The sequence below is a fragment of the Dipodomys merriami genome, unplaced genomic scaffold (assembly GCF_024711535.1).
Source record: "Dipodomys merriami isolate MVZ:Mamm:240054 unplaced genomic scaffold, mDipMer1.0.p SCAF_6, whole genome shotgun sequence".
In the NCBI taxonomy this organism is placed as follows: Eukaryota; Metazoa; Chordata; class Mammalia; order Rodentia; family Heteromyidae; genus Dipodomys; species Dipodomys merriami.
The window spans coordinates 21938242-21958156 of NW_027206179.1; the positions used below are offsets into that span (position 1 = coordinate 21938242).

Sequence of the window (19915 nt, forward strand, 5' to 3'; positions counted from 1 at the left end):
ACTCTGGCTTCAGGAAGAACAAGAACCCAGGACACTCAGGGGATTTGAGAGCAGGAATGGAATGAGCAAGTTAGGCAGTTCCCAGTTGTTCTGGGACCCTGGTGTGTCTTACAAATGCCGGTGAGGTGGGAGAGCTGGCTGGGCTGGCTTGAGTTGCTTTTTACTTTTAGGAACTTAGGCTGAGAATACCCCATGACTGTAAAAAAAAAAAAAAAAAAAATGGAGTAGGGTTTATTCTAGAAAAGGAAGTGAGAAATGTTGAGACCCACAACACAAGGATGGGATGTTGTGAAAACAAAGATAAAAAATGTGTTTTACAGTATTGCTTGATTTTAAAGAGAGGAAAGAGGCTGAGTAGGTTTGATTGTATGCGAAAGCACGTGTCGTCATGATCACTCTGAGATTGGAACCCACGTCACTCTCCTCTCCAAACACTGGCTTTTCTTCCTCTGTCAATGGCTGTCTATTCTACTCAGCATAATAATGCACGGATGAGGGTCACACACAGGCTGACTCGTGTATGACCGTTTTCAACTCTTGGCTTTAATAGAAATGAGTCAGGACTGCCATATCTGACCTCCTTTCATGTGTTTCTGCTTTTTCCTTTTGTCTGTCTCAGGTTTTTATTTCCTTTTCTCTTCTCCTGCAGTTGTCTTTCCCTGTGGAAACACCTAGAGGAATTGATAAGCTGGCCAAAGGGAGGGGAAAATGCTACAAACACAGGAGCAATCAACACACAGAAAAGGAGACTGCTTCAGTGCTCTCTGTGGGAACAGATGTGGTAGTACATCTCTGCTGCTGCATCTGCCTTCCTCCCCTCCTCTTTCTTCCCTCCTCCCCTCCCCTTCTCTCTTCTCCCTTATCTTTCTTGCTTTCCTTTTCTCTTCTCTAGCTATTTTTTGAAAATAATAGTTCCCAATAACCCAGCTCTAGGCAATGCAGAAACCTAAGGCTAGCTAGACAGAGTAAAGCCGAATTCGGAAATCCTTACTCAAAAGACCACCAGAGACTGTCACCAATGTAAAAGCAAAGGAGTCTTTATTGCAAACTCGAGCTTGGTCCCCCCGTGTACATGGCAGCAGCCCATGACACTGAGAGGCCCCGAGCCCAGGGTTACAGCACTTTTTATACATTTTTTAGGAAAGTCAGGGGCTTTGCATACATCATAACTTCTTGTAACAAATGACAACAAACCGCGGGAGAATCATAAAACAACTCTATAGTATGATTGGACCAGAAACAAGTTGTTGGTTAGATCAAGGGGGCTTTAAACTGGTTGGCTTGCACCACAGGGGAGTCTCAAGAGGATAGGTACTAAACTGCAATGTGTCTGGTTTAGCTAATGGTCACGACCTGCAGTTCTGAATTTCAGATACCGTAATTCTAGGCATTGGGGCTGAAGTGGGGCAAGGGTTAAGTTGCAGAACTGAGATGAGGGTCTTAAGTGAAATGGAGTTGCTTAGGTTCCTCACAAAGTGTAATTTTGAATTTAAAATTAGAAATCTAGACCTAGTTCAACAGAGTAGTTGTGGGATGGTGACCTAATACTCAAGCAAATGCTAATTTCTTGCCCAATAGCAAGCATGAAAGGTGTGAGTCGTGGCTTACTGGATTTAAAAGAAATGTTTCTGGACTCACGAGTCAAGAGAACAAAGCTGTTGTTTCTAACGTACACAATACAGTTTTCATCTTGCGAACATTTTCTGGTTACTAAGTTAATTTAAAATTAAATTATTTTGGGGCTGGGAAGGTAGCTCAGTGGTAGAGCGCTTGCCTTGCATGAATGAGGCCCTGGGTTCAATTCCTCAGCACCACATAAGCAAAAAGAAAAAAGCCGGAAGTGGCTCTGTGTCTCAAGTGGTAGAGCATTATCCTTGAGCTGAAGAGCTGAGGGACAGCACCCAGGCTCAGAGTTCAGGCCCCACGACCAGACCTGAAAAAAAAAATTAAATTATTTTAAAAATGTTCAAAAGAATTGTTTGGTTATAGTTGATATTTAATCAAAAGTATCCCAATTTGAATTTAGGGTTTTAACTTATGTTAGTAGAAAAGATGTTTGTCAGGTACTTTGTACAAGAAGTAGCTTATGAAAGTTACTCAGCAAATGTTTGCCATTGCTTTTGTGAAACTGAGTCAACTTGAGTTAATCATTGTCCAAACACTCATAGACCTTACTATTCTTTTTTTTTTTTTTTGAGTATTTCAATTTTGTATTTACATTTTTTTTAAAATTTTTTTAATTTTATTTGAGAACATACTGTACAGAGGGGTTACAATTACGTGGGCAGGATAATGCATACATTTCTTACCAAGCATTGCAGCCTCCTCCTTTGTTTACCCTTCACCTCCCTTCCCCGCCTCTCCCCTCCCCCCAACCAATTATATTCCCCTCCCCCCCCCACACCGACATTGTAAAGCTGGTTTTGACATGACATTTTGTACTTCTCATTGTTGCAACAAGACCTTACTATTCTTATCCCTTTAGAATTTCTTGAACACCTTTCAGGGCCAGGTATGTGTTCTCCTTTCTGAAGTCCATTCCCATTTCTCATATCACCACCTTGTACCTCAAGGGGGAGGAGGGGCCCATGGACCACAGCGACTGTATCACCAGCCCTGGTCAATCTCAGACTCAAGTTCCAGTCTGGACCTCCTGAATCAGAATCAGATCACAAAGGATTTTATGTATGAGCTACAGCTGGAGGTAAGCTGTGTTATTCATTCTCTTTTCCTGGGTCTATTTCTCATTTCGTGTCTCATGAAGGTATATCCTTGATTACATGCATGCACCAATTCACTCATGTCTATGATGTGTTACGCACTATGTCCAGGAACCTTCTTTAACAAGTGTGTATTGAGCTGGATGGTCCTGATTTGCTCTCTTGTGTCCCAGACGTAACTGTGCCATGGATTTATTGTGTGTGATGTTGGCATTACTGCAGACAATGACCTAGGGGCATGGAACCTGCCACAGTTCTCTTTACCTCCACCCCTGCCATGTTTACGAGCTCTTCACACAGTGTTTGTGGGACTGAATAGTTCTCCTGCTGTTAGTAGAACCAGTGGTTGGGTCAGAACCCTCATAGGGGCTTGTGAAATGAAAGTTATTCCTGACCCAATGTGAGCACCCTCTTTGCTCACAGATACTTAGGCCAACATGGACCTTTCAAGATCCACCTTTTTCTCGTTCACTTGAGGATTCTGCCCTTACCAGTGACACAATCCCAAGGACTTGGTAAGGACATTCCTTAAATGACTGAGATAATATAAAGGATCAGTGAATGAAATAGATTCAATGAGTCAGTTAATGGGAAGTAGAAGAACCTATTAGACCCTGGGTGTTAGAGCCAGTCTGCCTGAGTCTTCACTTTGGCCCATCCTGCTAGGACTTAGGCCCTCTTGAGCAAGTTGTTAAATTTTCCATGCTACACTTTCAAAGTGGGAATCGTACTGGTCCCAACCTTGTGAGCACTGAACAACTTATTACTTAAAAAGAATAATAATTAAAAACAACTTACTAATCACCAAGAGCTTGGAACAACATCAAATACATTGTATAAGCACTATCTTGCTTCATGTATGGACACTGTGCAATTCCTTGAGAATAAAATTCAGTAGCTCATCCTCTGTTGATCATGCCAGTAGCTAGTGTTTATCATGTTAGTTCTCTGGGTTTACAATAGAGTGTGTACATCTTTGAGCAGATGTACAAAGTCTTTAAAAAATAAGCAAAAGGGAAACAGCTGTTTTGCTTTTGAAAAGAATTGCCAAGCTCCCATACTTAAATTTAATGGCTGGGTGTTTCAAACCCTGGGAGAACAATGTAATTTGTGTCATTACTGTTACAAAGGATGACTCTTGGTGAGCATCTCATTTTAGTTGCCTAAAAACCTAACTTGAACAAAGGAAGCAAAAACAAATACAAATAAAGTATTGGAAAAACTCTAATTAAGCTTTGGTGGAAGATTGTCCAGTCCTATCTTGTCTTCACAGAGCAGAATAAAAATAACATTGACACCTGCAAAGTTATTTTTTTCTCAGCAGATATTTTAATTTTCAAATATTTTGTGGGAGGCAGCTGGTGATTCTAGAAAATGGGAGAATAGTTAGATAAGGGAAAGGAATGAAGACCAATACTCAAATGTTTCTCATGTACTTCACTTTCAGTAACTCTTTTATTCTTCCCTAAACGTTATAAAGGAAATCTTTTCCTGTTTTATAAGAGAACACCGAGGCTCCTGGCCAAGTTCATCTAGTCAGTAAGTGTCAGATCTAGAACTTGACTCTATGTCAAAGCATGACTCTAAAAATTATACCCAGTTCCAAGTTTTGTGTGCTTTTAAATGGTAGTTAAGTATGCATATTAGGACCTCATCTGTGCAGTTTCTAAGAAACCAATTATTAAATGTTTGTGAATTTAAGATATTATTTTTCCTTAGAAGACAGAGGTCTTGCTTCAATGTAATCTCTGTATTTTGGTAGCAATCATAGGAAAAAATGCTAAGGACGATGATGATGATGGTGACAATGATGATGATAACAACTACATTCACAGGAATGATGAGAATGATGAAGGATATTAGGGGAAGACAGACAACATCTCCAGGGACCTGCTGACCTCATCTGGGACAGCTGCGCCTTGCGCCCATGTCAGTGCGAGAAATCCCAACTATTTAACACAAAGGTCATCTCTTGTGATAAAGCTTCCTGAAGATAGTGATGATGCAGTAGTTACCCAGTCACAAGGAGAAGAGGGAGGCTTCTAGATAAGCAACCCAGGTCAGCTGAGAGCTAGCTTAAAAGGGTCTTGCTTAATCAGGCATTTATTAATTTCCTGTTACTGCTGCTCTCTAGGTAAAAAAAATCTCTCATTACAGAGAAGGTGAGAAACCATTTAATTTTCCTTTCAGACATTGAGCCAAGAGGTCAACTGAGTCTGCAAGTCAATTGTAGAATACTTCCTTTCAGTTGCTGTTGGCTGGTGTGTGTGTGTGTGTGTGTGTGTGTGTGTGTGTGTGTGTGTGTGTGTGTGTGTGTGTGTGTGTGTGTGTGTGTGTGTGTGTTTAGAATGTATTCCAGGATATCTATTAAGGAAGATTCTAGATATTCTTAACAGAGGCTCACAATGGCTCAATAGCAATGTGGATATGATGCTTATTGAAATAAATCCAAGAAATGGAAGCAAGCATTTTTGTATTGTACTGTTTTCAGTTATTTCTTTTTCCTCTGGTTTATTCCTTGTTGTCACTGTTTTTGATTTCTATACCCTTTGTCTTGCATATTAGTTTATCTGACTTGGGGAAGGGAAGGGGAAATCACAGAAACAGTGAGACAAAGGGTGAACTAATGCAACCACGATACTAGATACTATTTTGGAAATGAATTTTACAATTTTGGGGGGGAAGGGGAGCCACAGGGGTGAGGGAAGCAGGAAGAAATGAGGGAGAAGATAACACTGTTCAGAAAGAAATGCATTCATGACCCGACTTACATCATCTGTAATCATCTTTACAATAAAAATTTTAAAAAATAAAAAATAGGCTCCCGAAAGAAGAAAGATTATTGACCCTCACTATACATTCTTCCTGAAGTCATTACATCAGAACCAGTATTTGGTTCACTGGGAGCTCTAAATTGAGACAATCTGGGTTGTAGCTCGGTTTCAACGTGGCCCTCTTGCTCTATGACTTTCGGCAAGTAACTGGAAGGGTGAGGTGAATTAATGGATTTGAAAATATCTTACTAACCGAAAAAGTGCTATGTAACATTTTATGTATCTAAACATTGGTTGTAAGAATAAATTCTCCTTGAACCTTTTTGTTCAGGAAAATAAGGCATGAAATGTTCTGGATAACTTATACCTCCCTAAGGGTAAATACTTCAAAAATTGCATTTGGGTAACTGGTGCCATGGAAGCTACCTTGCCTTCTTCTCTTCCTAATCATCCTTCCAGGTTCCATAGAATGTCTAAAAACCTTCTCTCTTTTCTTTTTTCTCTAATCTCCTTCCTCTGCCAAACACACACTTAGCATATGCCCACCCACACAAATTTCAAACATTAAAATTGCATCTGTCCTATATTGACACCCCCCTCCCATCATGTCTTAGTTAGAATGAAAAGATCCATTCAAGGTTCTAGAACTTTCAGCCACATTTCCTGAAAGGTCTACTTCACATGTCTCCAGCCTACAAAACTCCAGCCACTGAAACATTCTGCTCAAACTTGTCTGGCTTGGGTCACTGAGGCTCTTTCTTCCAGTAATTTCCTCAATATGTCGACAGGCTTTCTCCTACTTGATCCTCAGCAACAGCCTCTCATTTGATCCCTGAAGCCAATTAAAGGGTTCTGCTATGCACCCTGGATTTGTTCCTAATAAATTATTTACCACAGTTAAACAAATAACCAAACTGGGATATGCCAACAGTTATAAACCCAGTGATCCTTGATAATCTAATTTATCTCCTATTACCCCCACTTACTGCCGTATAGTTGTATGTGTCCATGCTTCTTAGGCATATACCATCGTGTTCCTTGAATATCTTTCTATCTCTGTCTGCATATAGTTCATGAGTGTCTTCATTTTCTGTTATGGTAACATAATACTGCATGTAGTAAATTACAAAGAAAAAAAAGTATATCTGGTTCATGGTTCTGGAGGCCAGATAGTCCATAGACATGGTCCTAGCATCTGTACAGCAGTGGCTCAGAGCTTCCTTGCTGTGTCATAATATGATGGGCAGAGAAGACAAGAGATAGTTGGCTTTTATAACAAAGCATCCTGTGAGAACTAACCCACTCCTGTGAGAATGGCTCTCAGCCATCCATAAAGGAAGAACCCCATCAGGCTCCACCTCCCAGCATTGCTACATTGTGACTGAAGTGCCCAACCTATGAACTATTAGAGATGTGTGAATGATAGCAATGAGCTACTAGAATGGTGTTAGAAAATTAAAGTCATCAACAACTGTTAGTTAATTTGAACTGACATGAAACATGATTTGTTAAGCCTCTGATTTCCTATTGCACAATTTAAATTGCATCTATATGATTCTTGTATAGTATGTATGTTAAACTTTTGTAACATGTGATTACCCATCTAAAACATCATCTTATTGGAAGAATTACAATAGCTACTTGAATCGATTGTTTACCTTCCCTGAGAATGTTGCCTATGTGTCATACATTTTGGGCTTTAAGGCCTTGAAGAACTGAGTCTTCACAGGTCTTTAAAAGAGAACAATGTAAAGAACATTTAAGCCTGGATATATAGTGCAATGTTGCAGAGAGAAAGAATTAAAGGGCCAAATACAGGAGCTGGGAACTTTCCTTTCCATCTGTATTCATTTCCTCTTCAGCTACCTCAACATGTAATATTGATTGCTTCAGAAATGGATGCTGAAGGTTATGGTGTAATGTACAGATAAAACAAAAATGCTTTTTTAAAAATTAATTTCATGGGCCCTCAAATGACAGTGCTTCTAGCAACAATGATAAAAAGCCAATATCCCTTTGCTGGTTCATTTTTTACAAACATAATAGTTCTGACACTCCCAGCCATGTAGGAAAGAATGTGTGGCAATGTACAGCATAATACTGATATGGAAGGAACATAGGAGTCCTCTATGGCAGTGACTATTGCGTTTGTTCTCTTTGTTCAGGGAGAACATCTTTTTGCCTAATGATTAGCCTGCCCAACAGGTAACCATTTTTCCTGTGTGCCCTGGTCTCAGCTTGGCCCCAGAAACCTTTCCATTATGTGAAAAGCCAAATCTCCATTGGCTCATTGGTGGCTTCTCACCGTATCATTAGCAGGAAGATACGACAGAGATTGTCAAATGGATGGATGGAGGATGGGAATAGGTGGATGGAGATTATTTTGATGAATATACTTAAACATTAGAGAGTAAAAAAGAAAAGAGAGAAAACAGAGTGAGAAAGAGAACAACTTATATAGAATCCACTTGCGATTTGTATACACCAGGCCAATTAACTTAAAGTAAATTCATCAAAAAAATTTGAGCATTGATATTATTCTGGGAATATAATGAGAAAATAATCCTTATTGGTGTCAGATATAGAACTGGAACTCTGGAATTCAGTCTCAGCTCTATGCTGTGGGAAAGGTGTTTAGTCTCTGAAAACCTGTATTTTCACAGTTTTATAAAATAATGTCAGGAGTATGTGTTAGTTATCTTTCTGATCTATGACATGTACTGAAGATGAACTTATAAATAGAAAAGGTTTACTTGGGTTCATGGTTCCAGAGCTTTGAGCACATGATTGGTTGTCTCCGTTTCTTTTGGCCTGTGGTTAGATAGCACATCATGGCATGAGCTCTTGGTAAAGGAAAACAGCTCAGTTCATTCTGGGTAACAGAAGAGAAAAGGACTATGTCCAACAATTTCCTTTGAGGGCCTATACACAATGACCTGAAGATCTTCTCCAAGGTTTTATCTCTTAAAGATTCTACAGCAATAGCACCCCTCTGAGGTCTGCCATGGAGGACATTGAAGATCCAAATTAGAGCAAAGTGTATCTGCTTCACTGATTTGTTGTTGTAAGGATGGAAGGACAGAATGCCTAAAAATGGTTACTATTGTTGCCATCATTGTATTGGGTACTTTTCTTATCACTATTATAAAGTACCTGATAGAAACAACTTAAGAAAAAGAATTAATTGCTAATGAACTGAATAATATGGGCTATTGGGCTTATTGTAATTATACTATATATATGTATACATACACACACTATATGTGTGTGTGTGTGTGTGTGTGTGTGTGTGTGTGTGTGTGTGTGTGTGTGTGTGTATGCAGTAGCAGGTATCAAACTTAGGGCTTAAGCATGCTGGGAAAGTGCTCTACCACTGAGCCACTTATATTTCCAGCCTGAGATAATTATTATTGTCTCCACAAAAAAGGTTGCAGAAATTGTACTTATGTGTTAAATGATTTTTGTTAGTTATCATTTAATTTATTTAAATTGATTTCATTAGTTCCCTATCAGAGACAATCTCAAAATACAAATGATTAATCTATCACAGACTCTTTCCATTAGTTCTTTATCAAGGTCAAGTTCACACAGATGATTAATACATCACAGATGACTTCTTGTCTGTATTTCTCTTCCTCTCTTGGAATTTTGTGGATCTTAGCCTTCAGTGGTTTATAAACAGATAATCATTCATTATACAACACCACACATTGTTCCCAATGACTCATAAAATAAGGTGATCCTAGTGGTTTAAGGTTATGAAGTGGATCCAGAATCTAATTTTTATTTATTTTTTTGTTAAATGAGTGAAACTTAGACCAGCCATTTATTTTGGAAACAGGATACCACAAAGAACATTAGGAGGTTTTAGCTTTGGACCCCTGAATTACTTTAGAAAACTATTTTAGGATTCATTCCTAAAACTAGCAGGGTGTTTCTCCTTTAATATTCTATAATCATTCTGTTTTTAACCTATTTGTTTCAGATGTGCCTGCAGGAGAGAGCAGAAATCAGGCCCTGCCACCTGTGGAATAGGTCCTAAGCTGCTCCATTATCTACTCCTGGATTCCTGGATGAAGATTCAACCCAACCCTGTGGTGCCTATGAACCTTCTCTCTCCATCTGTGTTCCTTACCTCCCCTTCCATGGGTCCATCTGGATCTCTTCTCATTTGTGTCACTTCCTAACATCAGTAGACTCTTCAACTCTGCTAAATCAACCCATCTAAATGTCTATTTTTCACTGGAAAAACACTGAGAAAAATATTAGCCATTGGTATCAGCTCTCTGTCCAATTATTGTTTTGTTGATTATGATTGTAAGTTTTGTTGATTCTAATTTCCCCTGTCATGGTAGGAGGTTCTTTGGAGGGAAATTATAAACATCTCCAATTGTTTCCTCTCTTTCAATTCTTTATAAGCAAGAGCTATGTATTTATTGGGGGGGGATTCATGACAAGGTTATAATTATCATATGTCTATAGAATCTTCTTATCTTTAGATACACATTGCCATAAAGATCTACCTGTACCATCTGGCTAGGCAAATAATGACTTTGTAAGGGAATAGTACATCTGCCTACCTAGAGGCTGGTCTAATAATTGCCAACAGATCTGGAGGGAGGAAAAGTATTGACTTGAGGAATCTTGAGAATATAGGTAGTAGATGCCTCAGCCTGTGAAGCATTTCAGTATTGAGACAGATGAGGAGGGGAAAGCAGGCCTGTGGTCCATGGCATGTCAATTCTTCATCACCAGCGACACTGTAAGAAAAGAAGAAGAGCAAAAAGGTGAACTCGATGACAAACAGATCTTATTTGGGCTGCAAACCTGGGAAGAGAAACCAAGTCTCCTTCAGCAGCCTAGCTCAAGAGAAAATGGCGTGCCTCCCTTACAACATTTTTCAGGCAAGAAAAGGGAAGTCAGGTGGGGACAGATGGAAGTGGAGTGAAATGGAGGCGAGTGGGAAAGGAGTATATCTTGAGTGAGGAGTTTCAAGTTTTCTATAACATCTGTGTCCACCAGGGGTGTCAGTGCCAGAAGTGGCCAGGGTTTCTGTCTCTCTTCCAAAGCTGACCCATGGGTTTGTTCGAAGAGAAGGGGAAAGGAGACAGTTCATCCACGTGGGCAGCAAGGACCGTTCTAAGATAAGGCTGGCAGGAGAGAAGGTAAGTGCCTTCAGTTAAAAGGCTATTTACAATACATCAGACACAACCTTGCTTCTCAGTGAAGAAATTCATAGTCATTGACATAAGGAAGAAAAGAAAATAAGGCATTGCAATGAACACAATGGCTTAAACGACCAGATTATATAGGTTCTATTAAGGTAGTGGGAAAATGGTAGAAATGTGAGAAGAGAGCTCAGGAGCCAACCTCAATTTACAGCAACCTGTCCTCCAGTTAACCTAAGGGGGAGAATGTATTTTTTTTTTTACTTTAAAAAAATAGTCATTTATTTATTTATTTATTTATTTATTTTATTGTGAAAGTACTGTACAGAGGGGTTACAATTACATGGGCAAGATAATGAGTACATTTCTTATCAAGCATTGTAGCCTCCTCCTTTGTTTCCCCTTCCCATTCCTTCCCATCCTCCCTATTTTTTTGTTTTTGTTTTTGTTTTGGTTTTATTTTGCCTGTCCTGGGGCTTGATCTCAGGGCCTGGGCATTGTCCCTGAGCATCTTTGTGTTCAGGGCTAGCACTTTACTACTTGAGCCACAGCTCCCACTTCTAGCTCGAAAAGAATGTTAATTCTTCCTAATGACCTAATGACTTAATGACTCCAAGACTGTAAACACTGCCACATTGGCAACAAATTTCCAAAGTGAGTTTTGGTGCAGACAATCCATGTGGAACTCAGAGAAAATATGCTGGAGGGCTGGGAAGTTGGCTCAGTGGTAGAGTGCTTGCCTTGCATGCCTGAGGCCCTGGGTTCGATTCCTCAGCACCACATAAGCAAAAAGAAAAAAGCTGGAAGTGGTGCTGTGGCTCAAGTGGTAGAGTGCTAGCCTTGAGCTTAAGAGCTGAGGGACAGCGCCCAGGCCCAGAGTTCAGGCCCCATGACCGGACACCCCCCCCCAAAAAAAAAGAAAAAAGAAAATATGCTGGAAAAGAATCTTGCTTTTTTCAGACTGAGAGAATATCAAAGAATAAACAAGAAAAAGGAATACAAACATAAAGAAAAAATTAAATATATTAAGTAAACGACAAGAGTGGTTTTATTTTAATTAAAAAATAGCAAGTTTAGAAAGATTGCAATTGAATAGCTATAAGCTGTTCAAAACTAAATTTAACTAAAATAAAATAGTTGAAAAGGTGGAAAATAATAGAACATAAAAAGATTCTATAAAAAGATAGAAAAATAAAAGAAAAAGCAGTTCTATTAGTACAATACCAGGTTAAAAAATATCTAAAATATGAATAAAGGCTCATTATATAAGGAAGCAAGATAGTAAAAATTACCGCACTGGTAGAGATATTTCAAATAATCCCAACAAACCTGTTGAAAAGTTGGTACATAGATAATGCTGTGAGCTTCAGACAAATATACACATCAGACAGTGGTGGAAATAAACCATTTAGCTGCTGATCAAACACACCATCAGACATTCTAAAAGGACATATTTATTGTCTGTATTCTCTGACTATAAACAATAAACAGGAGATTATTCACAAATACCTAAAATATTAATCGCTTGTAAAATAATCATTAGTCCTCTAAATTAGTTAGACTGAAAATAGCAATCCCGGGCATCTAGGAAAAAGCAAATCCTTTCTAGAGGAAGGAACCATTAATTGAGGTCTCCATGGGATTTTCCTATAAAACATCACAACAAATAGGAGTTAACAACAAAAATTCTCAAACTCAGGAAGGTCTGCTTCTAATAATCCTGACCTGGGGGTTTGGATCAATCTTTCCCTGAGGAATCTGCCAGATGCTATCATCAGAGCATAGGAAACTTTGCCCTGGCCTCCTTCTGGTTTTCCTCAGTGCCTTGAAATACTTGAGCAGAATTCTTACAGGGTACAAAACTATTTATCACTTTGTAGACATGAAATTGTAAGAATTCTAGTCTTGGTTTCTATTTTGTTTTCCCAGTGTGACTTCATGAGGTTCTATTCTATCATGTTTATTCATTCATTGATCAGCATGACTTCTGCTCAAAAAAGACAAGGTAGACATGAACCAAATAACATATGATTATTCAATCACCTAATGGAATGAGTGGAAAGTAATTGGTTCTTCCAGAATGTGAAGGCCTTAACTTGGGGCAGTTTCAGTTGTAAGAAGAATCGGTGTTACAGGCTGGATATGAAAGGTCTCCCAGAGACTTGTGCATTGAAGGCAGCACTGCTCAGAGACAACTGGCTCATGGAAGCTCTAACCTCAACAATGGATCCATCCTATTGTCCAGAATGGACCCCTGGGAGATGGTGGAAACTGTAGGAGATGAGGGCTAGTTGGGGGGTCACCATGGTGTGCCCGTGGTAACTCTTGAAGGGTAACTCTTGTCACTTGCTCCTCTCCCACACCTTTCTGGTCTCCATGATGTGATCAGCTCCTCCACCACACGACCCTTTAGTGATGGAGCCAAGGGATCATGGACTGAAACCTCTGAAACTAGGATCCAAAATAGACCTCTTCTCTTTTTCAGTGGCTATCCCTGGATATTTTATCACAGTGACAGAGAGTTGACATAATCAGTATTATCTGTTTAAATCAGATTATTGTTAGTTAGTCCTATTACATGTGCTGTCACATTTAATCTTTACAGTAGTGGGTATGATAATAACTCAAAAGAGAAAAGGAAGGCTCAAAGAAGTTAAAAGATTTTCCCAAGCTTGCTCAGTTAATCCATGACAAAAATCCTATCACCAATGGTAAAACTCACAGTCTTTCTGTGGAATTTAGGAAGATGAGGAGGAGAAATGAGCTCCATCATAGCTACAAGTGTTTGCTGATAGCTGGCTGTAACATCAAACATAAGTAACATATTACCTATGGTTTGAATCAGTGCCAGATTCTCTTTGATTCATAAGAACCAAGTTGGCATTGTCTCCAAGCTGAAGGGGTAAAAATGATGGCAGGGCAGTCAGCTGCGTGCATGAGACTCTGTTGGAAAAATATACAACACGGTCACCAACCCCAAGACACACACACAATGTAGAAATCCAGGCAAGGGAAAGCCTGTTCTATAATCAAATAAATGCATATGTTTGACCTCTGAGGAATCAGTAAAATAAATAAAGAAGCTCAAATAGATTAGTCCAAGCTGCAACAGGAAAATGAGGAAGCTTAAAGTGAAACACATGAGCAATCTGCTTGCTGAAAGGAACCAGGATTTCAGGTGAAGAGCATATACTAAAAAATTAAAGCTTTAATTGAAGTCACAGTTGTTACTTAAAATACCATGAAACCATTTGAAGCTCATCAAAAGTTAATTGGTTTCACCTAAAAATGCATTGAAACCTAATGAGAGGGTTTGGACCACGAGTGAAAGCCTTGATCCAAACGAGAGGAATTTAGGGGATATACAAAGAACACGTGGAAAGTCTTAAACTCAAAGAAAGTTATGGACAGTGTCACTGAAACAGATCAGGCATTTCGTTTGTGAAAATGGGGTAAAGCGATGAGACAGATGAGAGTATCTTAAGACCAAATGATTAGGCTGGGAAGGTGGCTCAGTGGTAGAGTGGTTGTCTTGCATGCATGAGGCCCTGGGTTCGATTCCTCAGCACCACATAAGCAAAAAGAAAAAAGCCGGAAGTGGTGTTGTGGCTCAAGTGGTAGAGCGCTAGCCTTGAGCTGAAGAGCTGAGGGACAGTGCCCAGGCCCAGAGTTCAGGACCCACGACCGGACCAAAAAAAAAAAAAGACCAAATGATTAAAGATTTCATAAATATATGGAGGAGTTTGGGCAGCTGTTTCCCCCCGCCCAAAAAATCTTTTCGGCATAAATGTTAAAAAAAAAAAAAAGAAAAGAAAAAAAGAACAGGGTCCAGGCATGGTGAAGCATACTTGTAGTACATGCATGCAAAAGCTGGAGGAGACTCTTTCTGAAACAAATGAAAGCAAAAAGTGGCTGGAGGTATGTCTCAAGTGGTAGAGTGTCTTCCAAGCTAAGTATGAGACTTTGCATTCAAACCCAAGTACTGTCAAAAATGTCTTTAAAAAGAAGAAAGGTATTTTTGAGATGCTAGAATTTCCTATCAGATGAAGACAAAGCTATGCAGCCCATGCCCGTAAGTGAGGCTTTCTGTTCACCTTGCACTTGAGAGAAGAAAGCTCAGCTGTTAAGATTGGAATCCATGCCTCCTTGGTAGGTTTATTTTGAAGGTAGTGGGGTGAAAGATGCCAGGCAGGGTGAGAAGAGCAGTCAGGTTTTCTGCACAGACTCTCCTATGTACAGACTCAGCAGCAACAGCAGCAACACAAAAGCACAACAGTCTGCCAGCCCAGCACAGACTCACAGACTGTGTTCACATTCTATCCAACCATGGTTCCTGTTTCATTAGGGCCTCAGGGCTACTTAATGTGGCATAGGAAGTCCATGACTCAAAGTTACATGAATGTGCTGAGTGAGCTGAATTCCAGTCTTTGGAAAGCTCCAAACCCTCCGGAAGTTATCCTGAGAAATCCTGACTAAGCCCATTTACCTCTCGCAGAGCATCTAGTAAAAAGCATAAAACTATACTTCATAAACACAACCTTGTAAGATTTTATCTCCCGATTGAAGAACTAAGTTCATTTATAATTACTATAGTTACTAGATTTAGAAATTATGCTTTTCTCCATCCCCCCTTCCCAGGTACTTTATGTGTTCTTGCTTGTTCTTCCTATATTATACTTCATTTCTTTGCTGTTTTTCCCTTTGTTTAAACTGATTGTTATTTTCTTCTTTTTTTAAAAAACCTCTGCTCTTTTGGAAATTATGTATCCCATTCTCCATAGTTGGAATATTATTCGCTCTTCACTAAGATGCCAATTTCAAGCATTTTAGTTCTTGCCATGTTTTTACAGCTCAATTAGTACTTAAGTTCTGCTTTACTCCATCGACATCAGCTTTGATTTACCCATATCTGCTATGGCCTTTGTTCTTTATTCTACTCTTGACCTCAGATTTTCCATGTCAGGTTGTTCTCTTTTATCTGAAAAACATCTTAGGATTTTTCTTATCAAACATCGGTGTGACAGACTGTCTCCATTTGGGGTTGGTTGAAAATATCTTTAGTTTCTCCTGCTATTCCCCAAGGAAACTGTAGCGACTCATCCATTGGGTTGTGAGCTGGGTTTGGACTTCTGCATGGTCCCCACCCCCACCCATTACAGCACACATCTGCTGTTCACATGATTCTGTTGTGGATCATGAAAAGTGGGTGGCCACTTTACCCACCACTTCCTGAGAAGGTACACATCCTCTTGCTCATGGAAGCCTTGGGTAGCATGTTCTCCCCATGGTTTTTGGTTTTTGATTTTGCTCTGAGAATCCCTTCCTTTACTCAGAACTTTTACATGTGTTTAAATGATGGATTTGGTTCATTTTATCCATAATTTAAAATTATTAAGTAGAAAGTAGTAGGTAGTCAGACTATAGTGGAAGGTAATCTGAATAAAGTATAAATAGAAGAATAAGAAATAGCATATGGTAGAAAGCAGTTAGAATATATCTATATCAATATATCTGTGTCCATCTATCAGTCATCCTATCTTTTTAGATCTACAGGTGCAAGTTAAAGGTGTGAGGTAATGGACATGGGTGCTCCTGTTTTGGAAAATTTTAGAAACCCACCTTAGTGGGCAATCGATAGAGTTAAAGCTCCCTTGCCTAGGGTGGCAGCTGCTGCTAGGGAAGCAGGCTGAAGAGACGGTGAGTGCCAATGGACGACTTTCAGGTAGAATGTTATGAATTGACCAACAGGTTATAAAAATAGGGGTGTTTTTTTTTTGTTGTTGTTGTTGGTCATGGGGCTTGAACTCTGGACTTGGGAGCTGTCCCTGCACTCTTCAGCTCAAGGTGATCACTCTACCGCTTGAGCCACAGCTCCACTTCCAGTTTTCTAGTGGTTTATTGGAGGTAAGAGTCTCATGGACTTTTGTGTCTGGGATGGCTTTGAACCACGATCCTCAGATCTTAGCCTATATACCTTGCTTATATACCTGCATCTGGTGTTGGTCTTGCAGATAGACTTTGTGTATACATCACAAGTCAAGAGAGAGGAACAATACTTCTGTCTCTTCTGGTCTTCTTTTGCCCTCTTATGAAGCCAGCAGTTTCAGTCATGGTGATTATACCAAAATAATTTTATATAATCCTAAGTACCTCCAAAAACCACACCTCTAACACCAGAACTGAGCTAAGTCTCTGTCCTCTTAATAAATTTCAGTGCAGGAGCCCTTGTTGGAGGACCTGAGACCATGTTTAAGCCATCCTGTGTTTTCTTCTGAGGTCCAAGACATAATTCCCTGTCTTGTTTTATTATTTGTCATACATAATGATTGCCCATCAAAACTCTGTTCAAGGGCATACCATCCATATTAACACAGATGATGAAAGACAAAACACACTGTGTTTTAGTGTAAAAAGCAAGAAATCAGCATGTGCAGAAGGCCTGGAGGAGGACTTCCATTTTCTTTCCAAGTCTGAGTGTTGGTGAAAGGCAGAGGGATGATTAACTGCAGCACTAAGCCTTGGCTGTGATGAGCGTTCTGTGAGGTGCTCTCTGGAGGACTTGTTTTTTGCTGACCAGAGGGTGCTCATGGGCTTAGTCTATGTGATTTGGTTTTGGTGAATGTGACAGTTTTGCATTTAAGTCAAAGGACTGCATTCCTAGGGTGGCCATAATAAACTGACACAACCTAGGTGGCTTAAAGAGCAGGGATTTATTATCTCATGTTCTAGAGAATTTAAGTCTACAATCAAGGGCATAGTCTCTCTGAAGGTTCTAGGACTCATCTACCTAAAGACCTTGTTTCCAAATGAGGCCATTACTGGGGTTGGTGGGGGGCAGGGGTTGGACCTTTTGAGAATATCTTTACAATAAACTGGATATCAATATGCATGTATAACTATACACACTATATACCTATATACAATGTAGACATCTGTACTTATCCAACCCACATATGACATATGTGTGTATGTGTGTATACACATATATATGTATATATATGTGTGTGTATGTATACACACAATACTATATTCCGTTCTGAAAAAGAATCAAATCTAGGCAGACCTCTTAGTTGTTATGCTTTGGGGGATGGTCTTTATTCTGTATAGCTTGGATCTCTTTTTCTTTTGAATTTTTCTAGTGCCACAAATTCTCTTCCACAATTCCCATGTCATCTGTCTCATGTCATCCTGCACTGAATGGGACTTTCAAAGGTTGTTGACTAGAAGTTCAATCTTGTGACTAGAGATCAATAGTTTCCAATTCTGCACAGGAGTGAGATCCTGTGGTATTTGTCTTTTTGTGCCTGACCTGTCTCCTTTAATATCATGTCCTCCAGGTTTACCATATTGTTGTAAATGACAGGAGCTCCTCCTTTTTAAACTGTGTACCCTTGTGTTTATGTGTGTGTGTGTGTGTGTGTGTGTGTGTGTGTGTGTGTGTGTGTGTGAGCATATATATATATATATAGAGAAAGCACATCTTCTTACCTACTCATGCATTTGCACACAATTCAGTTGACGCCCTATCCTAACTATTATAAATATTGCTGCCATAAACCTAAGAGTATATCTTATCTTCAATATGCTAATTTCATTTTTCTCAATATGGACCTAATTGTAGAAGTCATGGAACATAGGGACTCACTCTATTTTTAATTATTTGAGAAACTGCCATATTGTTTTCTATTCTCATAAACAATATCCCAGGCTTCCTTTTTCTCCACATCCTCGCCAACATGTCTTCTTTTCGATGTCTTTTTGATGACAGCTATTGTAAGTGAGGTAAGTAAGGTAACAGGCTAGGATGGTTAGGGGAAGGAAAAGATGAAAAGATGTTGGACAAAGCATCCATAATTAGTTAGATAGAAGAAGTTTCAAGAAATCTATTGATAATGATGCCTTGTATACTTAAAAAAAGTAGAAAGAGTAGATCTTAAATTTTGTCACCACAAAAACAGCAAAGTGTAGTAATACACTTACTAGTTATCTAGATTTAATGATTATATAATATATATTCATCTCAAAACTTCAAGGTTTACACAATAAAGACATGTAAGATTATTTATCAGTATTTTTCCCCAATTTTATGAAGATGGTACAGAGAGGGGTAAGAGTTTCAGGTAAGGAGTACCTCAGGTAAGGAGTATAGTTCCAGATAATGAGTACATATCATTTTAGACAATGTTCCCCTTCCTCACTCTCTCCCAGTTTCTATCAGTATTTAAAAAATAGAAACAAAACAACCCCCATCTCTAGACAACCTCTGATGATAGCCTCTGAGAGTTCCCGTGGAATATTGTTGGAAGTGTAGCTATTGCTTCCACCTGGTTCCCAAAGAACCGTGGCTTCTTTGCACGTTAGTTAAGGGATGCTGTGTGGTTCTTTCCTGGACTGCAAGTTTCTGTTGCCCATGAGCAGGAAGTGCTGGCTGCCTTTTCTCTCCAACAGCTGCATTATCTTCCCTCAGCATCTGGCCCTGTGGTCAGGGGAGGGACATGTGATAAGAGCCACTTCCTGCTTTGAATCTGGGCTAGGACCCATGAATAGCTGACTCCCACCAATTCACACTCCCTGGCTTTAGGGCTGCTGCAGGAACATTTTTCAGCGCTCTCAAGTGGAGGACCGTCTTCAGCATGGTCTGCTCCACATTTGTCTACAACTGCTCTCCTCACCAGACTGGTTGAACTGAAATTCTCCCCCAAGCATTGTGATTTGGCTTTCTTACAAAAGAAACTCCCTGGAAGTGTATTCCTGTAAACAATCTCTTAGTAAAACAGTATGTCCTTTCATATTTATAGATTAAAAATATATTATAAGAAGGCAGGTATTAGGGGCTTATTCATGTGATCCTAACTACTCAGGAGGCTGAGATCTGAGGATTACAGTTTAAAGCCAGCCAGTGTAGAAAAGTCCCCCAGAGGGGCACAGGAAGGGAGGGAGGATGAGCAAATGTAGTCATTATATTCAGTGTACATTATGTAAAAAAGGAACTATGTAACTGGAAGGTAGGGACAGAAAGGGGAAATGGGGGAGAACAAAGGAAAGGGTGACATGTACTCAATCTGATTTATAGAATTGTAACCCTCTGCACAGCTACTTAATAATAGCAAGGACGAAAAAAAGAAAACTCAGAGGGAAGCAGTTAAGATTTCATATCAAAATAAAAAATGCATGTAATAAAGTAAATGATATCTAAATTTAGAAAAAAAAACCCAAAACTTCCTGAGACTCTGAGTTCCAATTAACCAGCAAA

At 39.4% G+C, this 19915-nt stretch overlaps 1 protein-coding gene across 1 annotated transcript in view; it reads right to left on the bottom strand.

Moving 5' to 3' along the window:
* Window positions 1-1850: 1850 nt before the first annotated feature.
* Rap2a (RAP2A, member of RAS oncogene family) overlaps window positions 1851-19915 on the bottom strand; it is a 73386-nt gene continuing 55321 nt past the window's right edge. Inside the window, exons 2-3 of the mRNA XM_070002716.1 lie at window positions 10075-10254; window positions 1851-1933 (exon numbers count right to left, since the gene is read on the bottom strand). Of these exons, the coding sequence (XP_069858817.1) occupies window positions 1915-1933; window positions 10075-10254 (199 nt within the window). The 3' untranslated portion in view covers window positions 1851-1914. The remainder of the gene's footprint in view (window positions 1934-10074; window positions 10255-19915) is intronic.